The sequence below is a fragment of the Spermophilus citellus genome, assembly GCF_964194105.1.
Source record: "Spermophilus citellus genome assembly, chromosome: 2".
In the NCBI taxonomy this organism is placed as follows: domain Eukaryota; kingdom Metazoa; phylum Chordata; class Mammalia; order Rodentia; family Sciuridae; genus Spermophilus; species Spermophilus citellus.
In genome coordinates this window covers 1459677-1473821 of record NC_138183.1, presented here as the reverse complement: position 1 = coordinate 1473821, position 14145 = coordinate 1459677, and the positions used below count along the sequence as shown (strand labels likewise).

At 51.1% G+C, this 14145-nt stretch overlaps 1 protein-coding gene across 6 annotated transcripts in view; it reads right to left on the bottom strand.

Moving 5' to 3' along the window:
• SEC16A (SEC16 homolog A, endoplasmic reticulum export factor) overlaps positions 1–14145 on the bottom strand; it is a 33725-nt gene that overhangs the window by 4143 nt on the left and 15437 nt on the right. For all 6 annotated transcript variants that reach the window (XR_014020384.1, XM_081278905.1, XM_081278908.1 and 3 more), the window contains 20 exons: positions 13908–14050; positions 13337–13398; positions 13090–13228; positions 12487–12732; positions 11060–11157; positions 10689–10770; positions 10437–10554; positions 10167–10278; positions 9891–9996; positions 9053–9193; positions 7929–8042; positions 7520–7703; positions 6188–6433; positions 5567–5649; positions 4345–4497; positions 2251–2328; positions 2026–2082; positions 1788–1899; positions 1089–1226; positions 778–872 (listed from right to left, as the gene is read on the bottom strand). Coding sequence is in view for 5 of the 6 variants with exons in the window: in XM_081278905.1 (XP_081135031.1) it covers positions 778–872; positions 1089–1226; positions 1788–1899; positions 2026–2082; positions 2251–2328; positions 4345–4497; positions 5567–5649; positions 6188–6433; positions 7520–7703; positions 7929–8042; positions 9053–9193; positions 9891–9996; positions 10167–10278; positions 10437–10554; positions 10689–10770; positions 11060–11157; positions 12487–12732; positions 13090–13228; positions 13337–13398; positions 13908–14050 (2507 nt within the window). In the remaining variant the exon portion in view is untranslated. The remainder of the gene's footprint in view (positions 1–777; positions 873–1088; positions 1227–1787; positions 1900–2025; positions 2083–2250; positions 2329–4344; positions 4498–5566; positions 5650–6187; positions 6434–7519; positions 7704–7928; positions 8043–9052; positions 9194–9890; positions 9997–10166; positions 10279–10436; positions 10555–10688; positions 10771–11059; positions 11158–12486; positions 12733–13089; positions 13229–13336; positions 13399–13907; positions 14051–14145) is intronic.

Here is a 14145-nt window from a genome sequence, read left to right as displayed (position 1 = left end):
GGTTCAATCCTTTGCACCACATAAAAATAATAAACAAAATAATTATGCTCAACTATAACTAAAAAATATTTTTAAAGAAAGAAAGAAAGAAAGAGAGAGAGAGAAAGAACGAACGAACGAAGGAACAGACCGACCAACCATTGGCTTGGCGTGGCACTGGGGATCGTCCAGCCCTCAGCCTACACCTCCGTGCCACTCCAAGGAGGCCTTGGTGGAGGAAGGCCCTCCTTGGAGCTCCCACAACATGGTGACCACACAAGTGCCCCTCCAGGAACAAACTTTCTACACTTCAGACCCTAAGCTGCCTTTCCCTGTGCACGTGTGCATTTTCAAAGGAAAGGGCCACTGGTTAATGCACACGAGCTGGCCAAGCCTGGGCCCCAGAAGGAATTTTGTGCCAGGTGCTCCCTTCCTCTCCTCCCTGGGTGCATCCAGTCTATAGCAGGGAGTCAGGACCCAGGGAGTGACCCCTGCAGAGCTTTTAACATCTGCCCAGGAAATAGGAAATGGGGCAATTACCCACTCCAAGAATTGAGGTCTTTCTGAGCACACACAGTGCATCAACACGTCCACAGCCACTTCACCCTCCCCAAGGGAAGCTGTTGCCTGCTGCTCCCAGCTCCTGGCTGCCACCCTGCACTTCCTGTGGATCTCACCTAAGTCGAAACATGCTCATGTGTGTGCTCTGGACTCTGACTCATAGAGGGGGCATTGTGTGGCAGGATGGGGCCATCATCCTGCAAGTCCCTTCCCACCTTCCCATGGCATTCTGCCTACCTTGGGTTCTGTGGTGGGCTCTAAATTGGCCTGAGCCCCAGCTGGCCCTGGTCCTACCCTGCCAGCTCCTTCTGCAAGATGTGGTTCCTCGGCATCTGTGAATGAGAGGGGGCATGAGGCCATCACCCCACCCCGATCCGAGGCATCTTTTATAACCCAAAGGCATGAGCTCCAGTCCAAGTGGGGCCCCCATGGAAGGGAGGCCAGAGCATGGAGAACATGACCTTGAGTGGGTCCTGCTTCTAGAGGGTGGTGTCAGAGGTCAGGGACCAGAGGGCTAATGTGGACCCGCTCACACCCTTGCTGCCTACCTGGGCTTGGTGTAAACAGGTTAGAAGGAATCGGCAGGGGAGCAAGCGGAGCAAAGAAATCTGCAGGAGCAGGAGCTGGCTCACCCCGCGAGGCCCCACTCGGGTTCAACACATCCACATAGCGAGCTCTGGATCCGCCTGCCAAGGGGTGGGAAAAGCAGATTTAGGCAGGCAGCCCAGGCAGTTTCCAGCATCTAAGCTATTGCCTTCCAAGTATATCAGAGTGAGCATGGACCCTCTGAGGAGGGCATCCCCAAGAGCAGACTGGGCTGGCTCCTGCCCAGCAGCAAGTGCCTGCTCCACTCACAACATCACATAGGTTACGTTTCTGTTTTTCTTTTTTGGTGCTAGGGAGTGAACCTAGGAGAGCTCTACCCGAGCTGCACCCCCACCTTTAATTTTAAGACAGTGTCTCACTAAGTCACGCAGACTGGCCTTAAAGTAGCTGTGATTAGAGGCTGTTGCCACCGCACACAGCTCTAGATTGTGTTTCTGACTCATGGGACACCTCTGCCCATAGGTTATCAATGCTGATGCTTTGCACTGGAGAATTAGACTCTTCCCCTCAAAGATTCTTCTCCATAAAACTCATCTTCTCTAAAGCACTGGGACAGACACCCCGCTGGTGCACACTGCAACAGCTCAGCTCTGCAGGACAGTGCACCACACAGACTCCTTGACTTCAGCTGTGGTCATTACCTGCTTTTCTAGAAAACATGTTCACGGAGGCTGTGGGAGGGCCTGTAAGCCCAGGGGGAGCCACATGTGAAGCCCTGGGCAGCGATGTTGGAGGTGGGGGTGGAGCCTTCTTCTGCAGAGGGAGAAACAGCTCAGAAATCCACTCAGGACTCTTCAAAAGGAAGACCCACATGCCAGAGTATCAAGGAGCAAACAAGCACCCACCCCTCATAGCAAACACTCAAAAATCACAGCCTACCTCCTCCTCTGGCTCATTCAAGTTCACCCACTGGTTCTTCTTTTCATCCCAAACAATCTACCAGGATTTAGAAAGTAAAGACAAAAAATAAAACAGCAGAGTGAAAAGTCAAACCATCAGCGTCTCATCACTGAGGATGCTTCTCTCAAGCCTGCTCTGAATCTGAAAAGCACTGTGCAGCCCGCAACAGGCACAACTCCACCATGCTATCACTGCAAGACTCACCGACTTGTTCTTGTCATCTGGCAAGTAAGCTTCTGTCCTTTTTTTCCCAGGTAGCCAACGAGAGAACCAGGACTCACTCTGAAGATAAAGCCACCAGAACAGCCGTGAGCACACCATACTTGGTGAAACAAGACCAGCCCCAAAAGACAGACACCATGCCATCCGCTTATGTGAGGTCACCAGGAGTAGGGCCCAGAGAAAAGACAGAAGGTTGGGGTTGAGATAGAGGCTGAGGGCCGTGAGGACTCTTGTTCAGTCTGGGAAGATGGAGGACACAGCGTGTGCTATAGTGTGCACGTACTTTTAGTGCATGGAACTGTGCACAAAGAGGCTGGGATGCTGTGTTCACGCATGCACATGCGCACACACATTTTTTACAATGCTGGGGATGGAACCCAGGGCTTTGCACATGCTAGGCAAGTGCTCACCTTTGAGCCATGCCCCAATCCCCATGTGTATCTTAAATAAAATCCAAAACAATATCCCTTTGGGAAGGTTAAGCATCTGAACCCTGATGAACAAAGTCCTGGACATTCTCTACCTGAGGAGTGAACAGCAGACAAGACGGCCTCAAAACAAAGGCCCTTTGGTTTCCCAGGTGGAGGGAATTTGGGTGAGAGGCAATGTAATTAATGTGTAACATGCTAGACTTTGTCTCTATTAAAAAGGACTGGGTAGGAGTGGTTGAACATACGTTATCCCAGTCTCTCAGGAGGCTAAGGCAGGAAGACACAAGTTCAGCAACTTAGCAAGGCCCTAAGAACTCAGTGAGACCCTGCTTCAAAATAAAAATAAAAAGGGCTGGGGATGTGGCTCAGTGGTCAAGTGTCTCTGTGATCAGTCCCTGGTGTGTGCGTGCATGCGCGTGCGCGTGCACACACACACACACACATACACACAGAGCTGTGGCATGGCTAGTGGTAGAGCTTACCTAGCACGTGTAGGGCCCTGGGTTCCATCTCTAGCACCCCAAAAGAAACCCAAATGAAAAGCAGAGAAAAGCAGTGCAGCCAGAGACACTTCCGGTCTTGTTTTTCCAGCAGTCCCAGAGACAACCTGTCCTGGGCACTGTCACTGCCTGCTCACTGAGAAACCGTGCAAAGCACTGCGCTTTGTCTTTCCATTCATCTTTTGATCACTTGTGTTCATGTTCAGAACACCTGCCACTCAAGTTAAGTCCTGCCAAACGGAACCCTCTGAAAACAATGCCACCCTGCTCTTGGGAGGACACCATCAGGAGCACAGAAGCTCTCTACCCCCTGGAGGGGACATTCACACACATGTACCTAATACGGGACTTGCACCATGGTGCAGGCAGGACTCCCACAAGTCACTAAGATGCCCCACTAGAAAGACTGGAATGAGCACCATAAAAAGGGCAGGGTGAAAAAGGAGAGGGTAAAACACATGCAAGGTGCTCCTCAGAGAGGCCAGTGGACTACAGCGAAGCTCCCGCAACCCAGCAGGATGCCAGAGCCAAAGGCCTGGAGAGCCAAAGCACTGCTGGAACACTTCTCTACCACCATGAGCAGAGGACTTGGCACCACCCTTTGGGAAGCCGTTCAGCAGCATCCCTGAAGCCTAAACTCTCCTCTCAAGGGGAGACACCAGGAGAAGCAAGTACAGTGACATCAGGGACAGACAAGAGCATTCATGTGGCTCTATTTACAATGACCCCAAAACAAACACCATCCAAACATCCATTACTGAGAAGAAGGGTGACAGGATACAGCACATATGACAGGAGCTATCACACAACACCCAGAAGGTGGAGACTATTGCCCCACTCCTACCAGTCATGCTCTGGGGTTGCTCTGACAGGTGACAACCACAAGGGCACTCTGGGGACCTCAGCCACCCTCACTGACCATGTGGTACATACCTCACACGCACACACAAGACCCTCACTCAGCTGCTGTGTGCCTTACGCTCAATGGCGTGCATGCTGCATCTCAAGAGCAGAACTCCAGGTGTTACTTTAATTAAAACACAAGCAAACACCTTTTCCTTGCTCCAACATCTGAAGAAAGCTGCCTCCGAGAGGCCAGGTTCCCTGCCCAGCAGGACAGTGTGGTAGGTAGCTCTGCACTATACCTTCTTGGGTTCCTTGGTCTCCTTTCTGGCCACATGTGCAGGCCTCTTTGTTTCAGAAGCAGGTGACAGAGAAGAAGCAGACTGTGCTGACGCTGAGCTGGTGGGATCCCAGGCTGGAGGAGTCTCTGCATCCTGTGCTGTCCTAGAGGAGCCCTGTTCAAAGGCGAAAGGGAAGCTAGCTTTCCTCAGGTTCCTCGGGGGAACCAAGTGAGGCAGGCCACCAAATGGACCAGGCAGGGGAAAGGGTGAGAGCAGCCCAGTTCTGTGTGCTCTGAAGTGGCAGCTACACGGAGCAAGCCACTCCAGCACTCCACATGAGCTGGAAGAAGCAGTGGCTGCACTGAGGACAAGCCCAGGCAGAGCCAGGCAGTGTGTGTGTTAAGACAAGACCTTTAAAAGTCACTCCTGATGCTGGGAATGGTTACACATTCCTGTAATCCCAGCAGCTCAGAGGCTAAAGCAGGAGGATCACGAGTTTAAAGCCATCTTCAGCACAAGGAAGGCACTAAGCAACTCAGTGAGACCCTGTCTCTAAATAAAATACAAAATAGGGCTGTGGGGGTTGGGGTTGTGGCTCAGCAGTAGAGTACTCACCTAGCACATGAGGCCCTGGGTTCTATTCTTAGCACCACATAAAAACAAATAAATAAAATAAAGGTACTATTTACAACTACAAAAAATAATTATTTAAAAAAAAAATAGGGCTGGGATCTGGCTTGGTGGGTGGTCAAATATCCAAGAGTTCAATCCCTGGTACCCAAAAAAAAAGAGTCACTCCTGGGTTAAAACTCTGCTTTCCAAACTGCTGGACCCTTGCTTTACTGTTCCAAGGACAGGATATATTTCAAGTCAAGAACTTATAACAAAAGGGGCTGGGGATACAATTCATATAATTCAGTTGGTAGAGTGCTTGCCTAACATGCACAGGGCCTCAAGTACAAGCCCCGTCACTTCCAAAAAAAAAAAAAAAAAAATAGAACTTAGAACAAAAGCTCATCTTCTAGAATGTTGGAACAACACTGTACAAAACCAATGTCTCCATCTCTCTTCACACTTTAAGGGTTAAAGTGATTTGGGAGCCCTTTGTCTTTAATAAAAATTTAACAAGTAATTCCAAAAATCTTCAGGATCTTCTTACTTGCTACTGAAGAGTGTGGACTCTAGGTGCCTACTCAGTGAGCTTTATGGAGAACAAGTGATTATAAAAAGATGGGGACAGTACCAGGTCAGCAAAGTTTCCACCGAAGTCCTCCTCACTTGGCTTGGGAAACACATTCCCAACAGGCACATCCTGTGGCACCATTCCTGCCAAGGCAGAGAGAGAACTGGGTGAGCTCTAGGCTTGGACAAGGGCAACAGGGCCGGCACAGCACACACACCAGCTGAGACTTGTGGCTCCACTCTGCTGGGAAAACCAAGACTGAAGGCTTTTCCAATGCGGGGAAATTACTTTGTTCTTTAAAGCCAGGCCCAAGTTTTCCTTTGTTCAAATAGGCAAAACGAGTTGGCACAGAGCGGGATGAGATCCACCAATCCAACTTCCAGACCAAAGTCTGCCACGTCCACCTGTGCATCCCACAGGAACACAGAAGGACAGCCTGGGGGCAGACCCTGAGAAGCTGCCAAGGCCATTTCTTCGTACCCTGAGTGGCCATTTATGCTTCATGTCATGACACAGCCAAGTCATGACAGAAGCCAGCAGCAGCACTCCTGCTGCAGAGACCCTTAACCCATTTGGCCTGTAACTTCTAGAGCTCTGGTCCAGTCTCCTCTACCAACCACCCCTGAATACCAAGGCCACCTTGGTGCTGCTCTCAGGACAGCAGCACCTCAGCAGACAAACCTGGGTCCAGGCTTCTGGTCTCCTGGAGCAGGGAGCCACTTTCCTGGAGAGATGGTACACCAGGTGGCAACCCCAGCCCCGTGTACAAAGCTGCAGGATCAGGTCTGGAGGGCTCTGGGAAGCCAACTGCAGACACTGGGGGTCCACAGCCAGGACCTGACTCCAGGGCTCCTATGGGTGGTGACACTGGGAACATCGGCACCCTGGCAGAGTGGGCCAGCTGGCCATCAGGGAGCATCTGTGGAGCTGCAGGGGGCAATGGAGAAGAGGAGGTCTGGTCACATGGGGGAGCTGAATGCATGTCACTCATAGTTGTTACAGGTTCATTTGCATAGCCTCACTCCTTTTATCAAGGGGTGTCAGTGTTTAGACAAAAAGCAGAGCATTCACTTTCTGGGAGACCAAGGGCAGAACAGATGCCTGCACCTGTCCCCAGCTGTGATGTGGGGCACAGGCTCCAACCCACAGCATACCCTGAAGACAGGCTGGTGAGGGGCTGCCTGCCACAGGCCCAGAGTCCTCCCTCCTGTGCCAGGAGTCAAGCAGGCTACTCACCCTTACACCTCCCCCAACTCTGCACATGGGTAGGGCCTGGGCCTGACAGCACCAAGCTGGGCCCTGGATACAACGAACCAAGCAGAGTTCTGATGGAGGGACCCAGTCAGATAACAAAGCAAGCACCAAGGAATTGGCAGGGTGGGTTGGGAGCCTACAGATGGAGTAGGCTGGCTATTTGGCAGAGGGCAGGTGGCAGAATGGCAGGGCCAGCAGCAGCCCAAGACAGAAGTACAACTGGAAGACAGGGTTGGGGGGCAGCGTGTGAGATCAGCAGGGCTACAGGCTGAGCCCGCAGGACTGTGGGCTGTCCTGAGGACCTGTCTTTTCTCAGGTGAGGTGGGATCAGGCAAGAAGATCATCTAGGTCATCTAGGTCAGAGGTATGGGGCACAAGGGAAAGGTATGGACCCTAACTCCTGGAAGAATGCTGCCTTTTCCTCAGGCTGCTGGTAGGGCACAACAGGACCCTGTCTGAGCCTCCCAGAGAAGCACATGGGTGAGGCAGCTGGAGTTCAGGGGACAGGCCTGGCCAGGCAGGAGGGTTGCTTTCGGCAGACAAGTGAGGAAAGCTCAGCAACTCAAGGGCTTGCCAAGGGAAGGAGCATAAAGAGAAACCAGCGGGTAACCGAGGGGCCCCAAAGCCCTCCTGGAAATGTACAACATCTCAATTCCTGACAGAATAATGAGACGTCTCAACTCCTGCTAGCATAGTCAGATGTTCCCTGTTCAGAAGCAGACCCCAGAGAGCAGGCACACGGGCTGCTGCATGTCCCACCTGAGGCCAGCAGATGTACACCCTGGCCGGAGGGCTCGGTGCTCGGCATCAGCAGGGGCTGGTCAGCACCCAACCCCGATGGCTGACCCTGCACTGGGGCATCCAACTGATCCACCTCAGAGCCTGGAGTGCTGGGGCACTCCTGGGGGTCGGCCCCATCCTGATTCCATGGCACAGCACCCTCCTGAAGAGAACAGAGTCAGGTATATGGATGATGTCTCAGCAGCCCAGGACTGCCCACTGCCCTTCCTGAGTAATGAGGAGATTCTAACAACATGCATGCTGTTACACCTACACTGTTGAGATCAAATACTTTTCAGGTAACAACCACAGGGGCACAGACCCTCTTGTCCAGTCTCTGTGCCAAGTCCTGGACGAGGCTGTGCTGCTGTAAAAGCCAGCACTGTACCTGGATCTGCCTCTCCACACGCTGCAGCTGCACCAGCCAGGCAGGCTCAATAAAGGACTCCTCCTCCGGTTTTTCCCTCAGCTGAGGATCGAAGAGGCGCAACTGGGAAGACATCTAGAACCAAAGCCAAGGTACCTGTCACTGTCAGGGGATCTGAGCAAAACCATTTTTGGGTCTTTTTTTTGTTTGCTTTTGCATGTTGCTGGGGCTTTGCACATGCTAGGCAAGCACTCTACCATTGAGCCACATTCCCAGCCCTCACAATTGTTTTCAAATGAACAGTGCTCTGGAATCATGTTGATGGGCACTTTTTAACAGCGTGCCTGTGACACCCCAAACCAACCATACTGGTGATCAGATAGAGCCTACAAAAGGGTGAGGTCTGAAGACCTACGAACTCACAAGCATGTGGACCAGCAAGGCCTGTGCCACACCTGGGGCAGGTGCGTCAGTACTCTGCCTGATCCTGCACATGACGCCCCCATCCAAGTGCTTAGTAGACCTAGGAACCTGTGTGAGCCTTGGCTGAGAGTACGGACCATAGCAGGGCATAGATGCAACAAGCCTGCTAAAGCTGGGGTGAGGATATGGGATTCACTAGTTATTCTTGGTACTTTGGTATAGGTCTAAAAACTACCAGAATAACAAATTTCTTAAGTATTACATTCCCTAGCACATAGATGGAGCTGCAAAGGAGAAGAAGCACCCCGATGTGCTAACACTGGGGGCCACCACAAGGTAGGAGAGTCTGAGGGCTTCTGTTCCTGCCCTTGGCCACCAGCCATGCACCTCGCCACAGGACAGTACAGAAGCTAGGGTTTGCCAAGTAACAGACAGATGCTGACTGAGCTCATTGTCTCAACCACCACACCAAACTCCCTCAAAATGCATCTTATTTTGAAGCTTAACACTGAGTTTCTATACTGGCAACAAGGCACCCGAAGAACTCCTATGCTAAGACTGCAGAACACATAACACCTTCCAAGAAAACTTAAGTCTCTAATGCAGGTTCAGACATCTGCCACAAACCCACCCTTCCTGATACCGTTCCCTGTTCCCATGTCTGGGTGCCCACAGGTCTCCTACAGGCAGCACAGCACCAGTGGGAAGCACAGGAGACCCACCTGTACCAGCTGGCTGATGAGCACTGCAGAGTATGCAGCGGGCTGTGTCAGGATGCTCTTGGCGATCACCTCACAGTAATGGAAGGCCTGCGTGGCGAGCCCCATCTCAGCCAGGCGGCAGGAGTAGATAAACTTAAACACCTGGAACACAAGAAAGGCTGCAACCTGGGGGCTTCCCACCCCTTCCCATGCCACTCCGCCAGTTGTGGACTGCTCTGCACATCTTGTTTACCACTGAAAGAGCACCCACAAGGCCATCAACCACAGTGCCAATCCCCGACCTCTGAGGTATTTTAAGGTCCACACATACATACATACACACTCTCCTGTGTGAGACCACACAGACCCCATGCTAAAAACAGATAACTACAAAGCTCTGACTAAAAAAAAAAAAAAAAAAAAAAAGTGTAGAATTTCAAATATGAAATCAAGGATTCTATTAATATTTTAAATATTAAGAACTCCAGCCACTTGGGAGGTTGAAGCAGAAGGATTGCCAGCCTGGGCAACTTAGTCTAATGCCATCTCAAAAAAATGACTAAAAAGGACTGGGGATATAGCTTAGTCATAAAACACTCCTGGATTCAATCCCCAGTACAAACAGGTAAATGAATAAATAAATAAGTAGACACATAAACAGATGATAGATACATAAAATCTTAAGAACCAAAATGTAAATTAAAAAGCCCTCAACGCCATTTCATTTAGTTTTTGAGGAAAACACAAACCATCTTATCTCTCCAAGAGGATATCCAAAACCCCTCACCATTATTTGCTTAAGAATTCAAAAACCTCAACCACCACAAGCTTTTAGGGACCAGGCACCCATCCCACTTACCTGGAAATGAGGTAAGGCGCTGGTCTGGGCCCCAAGTGACTGGGCATATTCATAGGCTTCTGTCCTCTGAATAGCCTCGTTTGTGGCAAACTTTAAAAATGGCAAACTGTTGAGGAAGGAAATTGTTACTCTGCCACATACAACCACCCTTGAGGCAAGTTACCCAGAAGTGGCCCACCCTGGGACAAAGATACAAGGCTGCCGTTTCCAGACTAAAGGAGAGGGACGTTTTCCTTGTGAAGGAAAGCATACTGCTACATCTACTTGATTCCTTACCTGTGATTTGATCCAATCAAGACAAGTTTTGTAGTTTTCTTTGTATAAACCCCAAATCCAACCTGGGCCATAAGGTAGCAGAAGTGTGCAGCATCTAAGAGGCCTTTGGAGGCTGATGAGAGACAGAGCAGCTTCCCTCAGTCCCTGGGAATGCTCCCAATAGGCATCACACAGATATACCCACCCAAGGGAATGCCTGTGGCTCCTGGGATGCCAGGCCTCTGGTGTCCCTAGCACCACGGCCCACAGCCTACCTCACACCTGACCCACCTAGGGTATCGCCCATCGTAGCCATGGTCCTGGACTCGACGTCCATGTTGTTGTTCAAGTTGGACAAAACCATAGCAAGATGTGGCCTCCAATCTCCCCACTTCTCGTCCCCACAACACTACAATTAGAAGAAACCAAACAAACCCTCATCCTCAGAAGAGCAGCACTTCCATCTCTTAACAATTGAGCCCAGGGAGAAAGCAAGAGCAAGAGGTGGATGCAGCGAGAGCACAGCCGCGAGAAGGTGCTCACCGTGGATGCAGCAGGCATCCGCCCAGACATGAGCTGGTAGACAGTCTGCAGAGGGTCATTGATCGGAAGGCTGTTGGCAAACCTAAACAAGACACAGAAGAGGAAGACCTGACTCTGGCTCTGTTGAAAATACCAAAGCCCAATCTTAGCCCTTTTACTGAATGATCAGACTGAGGTCTCACTTTGGGAAAACACACATATCTCCAGTATAAAAAGTACAGAAGGTGAAGATGGAAAATATTAAAAAACACCAGTTAACAAAAAATTTTACATCTCTCAGCAGTATGACTCAAGGAAGAGGGCCAGGTAAGCCTCCGAGCCCATGCTGAACAGTCTCATGGCACAGATGGAACATGATGATGAGCCCCTACCTGGTCATGACGCGGGCGTGTGTCCGGCTGTCCATCTTACTTGCAAGTAGCAGAGCGTGACCCCATAAGCCATTTTTCATTGCAGACTCTAAAGCATCCTGTAACACATGTCAGGGTTCATGACAGCCATCAGAGTAACTCAGCACTGCAACAAACAGGCGACGGCCATGTGTTATTACCCCCTGACGGAAGATTGGAGACTGTGTTCTCGGTTTAGAGGACAGAGAAACCAACATTCCGTTTCCCTAGTTTCACGGTCCTGCAGCAGACAGTCTTGGTAAGTGCATACTGCCTTCTCTACTGCAGCATGAAGACAGGCCTACTGGTCATACCAGTCAGGGCCCAAGGCAGCATCACCCCAGACCAGCCTGTGCACTGTAAGGAAGGCCACATCAGCACCCACTCCTCAATCCATATGACACACAAGTCTCCAAGGACACCCTCACAACACCGTGCCTTCATGAATGCACTTTCGCTGCACCCAAAGCAACCAGCAGTATAATTTTGCATTTACAGCTAGGACGCAAAAATGTTACCACAGAGGTGAGTATAATAAAATGCTAATAGGTTACACAATTTCATTCAATTGTGAAGTTAAAATCCTGTTGATCAAATAAATACGAGCTTTCACCATGAGTGATGGCATGTGTCTGTAGTCCCAGATACTTGGGAGGCTGAGGAGGGAGGATCACTTGAGCCCCAGGAGTTTGAACAGCATGGGCAACACTGTAGAACCCTATCTCAAAAAAAAGAGCTTAGGAGGCTGGGAGTACAGCCATTGGAAGAGTATGTGCTTACCATGCACAGGGCTCTGGGTTTGATCCCCAGCACCAAAACAAAAATATGAAGTTTCTGAGTGGTGCGGGGCCCCATGGGCTAGTTCAAAGTGATTCTCACCCTTAGCACCTCCAGTACAGGACATTTTCTGCCCTAGGCCCAGCCTTCCTGAGCGGCCAAACTGTCTCCACTGCCATCATCCTAGCCCCTCCCTCCATTCATGTAACCAGAGCCCACAGACAGGGTGCCAATGTGCCTCCATGGCTCTAGAACCCAATCCTGTCCTCCATGCACTCGGCACCTCCTCCTAACACCCAGTACTGTCCACTGCAGGAGCTAGGGACAGAGGCCTCACTTGGTGAGAGCAGGCTCATCTGCGACACCCTGCCAACCCTGAGACACAGCAGCGCAGCAAGCAGAGCAGCACGCAGAACGCACGCCCATCCATCAAGCTCTCACCATGGCACTGTGTGGAAGGAGACACCACCAATGTCCTCAGGGACACCCTGTCTGATAGAGGACCTGCTGCCGTGCCCTAGCAGAGCTGCTGATGCTCCTGGGAGACTGGCTGGTCTCTCTTTAGTGCCCAGCACCCAAGCCAACAGGTGGATGCGAGAAGCCCCACGGTCCTAAGCACAGCCATGGCTCACCTTCTTGCGGCCATAGAGCAGCAACTCTCGGAACCGCTCTGTCTCCTTCTCCACCGTGCTGGTGCTGGCAGTCTGACTGTCCGTGAGAAACGAGAGCTGGGCCTCACCAGACTCCTCCTCCTGCACCTGCTCCACGGCCTCGTTAGTGAAGTCTATCAGGTTAGCCTCGTTGGGTGACTTCCCTGGGAGCCACACCGTCCTGTGGTCACGCAACAGAAGTTCTGCGATGTCTGTTCCCACCACGGTCTACGGGGTGCACAGAGATGGCACAGAGAGCCAACTAAAGGCTTTCATATCAACAGAATTGCCAGCAGGATGACAAGACAATCCCATACAGTCAGGAGAGGGTCCTCGCCAGGTTTCTGCATACCCAATTTTCCAGCTAGGATATAGCCAGAGACACGGTGGGCCCATAGCCCCCTAGGACTGAGACCTCAGATGACGCCCCCACTTCTCCTTCCCCAGGTCACGACTAAGAGGACCCTCCTGAGGGGGCCATGTCACAGCAGGCCTCCAACCCAAGCTTGGGATGCAAACAGGGGAACAGATCCTAAGACCAAAGACCAACAAGGACAGGCATGGAAGACTTAAGAAGTAACACACCCCATTCTGTCTGCACAGCAGAATGATGAGATTCCAAAGGAGACTTGCAGACTCTTTGTCCATTAAATTTTCATTCTGCAAACATTTTGTAGCCTTGTTCTGGGCAAAATTAATAACATCCACTTTATGGGTGTCGTCTCTGGAAAAGAGCAAGTGCCAGGTCAAGTGCCAGCAAGGTCAGTGACCTGGGGGCAAGCTTTGCAGCTGTATCGTGTAGAACCTGAGTGATGCTTGACAAGGTACATACTTGCCAAGCGGCCCTGGGAATGAGCGCAGCTCCTCCTGCTCAGGCGTGTGCTGCAGCAAGGTCTGTAATGAGAGGGATGTAGGGAGCAGCTTGCACAGGCAGCCCCACCCAGCATGGCACCACACTAGCCCCCACATAGAAAGCGGGTGCTCTCATGGCTGTGACGGGAGTCTGCGAACTTCCTCCTACAGTGAGAACTGATGCAGGTTCCCAACATGTGACAGGAGAGCCTTCAGGGCCATAGAGCTGGTTGGTGGCCTTCCCCACCAAGCTTCCCTTACAGTAGCCCCCCACCACCATTTGGTCCGTGAAGCACCCCATCCATTACAGATAATAAGTGATAAAATGAGCATCCCCAAAGTCAAAAGGTGTGATTAAGGACAAAAACTGCACACACAATAAAACCAAGTCCAACCCCAAAACAGCTGCCTAATGCTGCCTTCCGGGAGGAAGAAGCTGCAAACAGAACAGACTCCGAGGACACATATCCCACAGCCATGCTCGTGGAGACTTGAGTGGCAGTTGATGTCAGACCAGAGGCACACAGAGCTGGCTGAGTCCCTGGTATTACCTCCATGCTGTGGATCTCCACCAGAGCAGGCTGTCCTTCCGAAGGCAGGTTGGGGATCACTTTAATGAGCTGACCACCAGGACCAAACCTGGCACAGATGTGAGGCACTGAAAACTTTTCAGGAGAAGTTGGTCTTGATGGAACTACATGTAAATAAATCAGAAAAGAAACAATCAGCTCATCACTTCTTAGAGTTTTTGCTCCCAATTCCCCTGACCAGTTCCTTCTCCATCTGTGA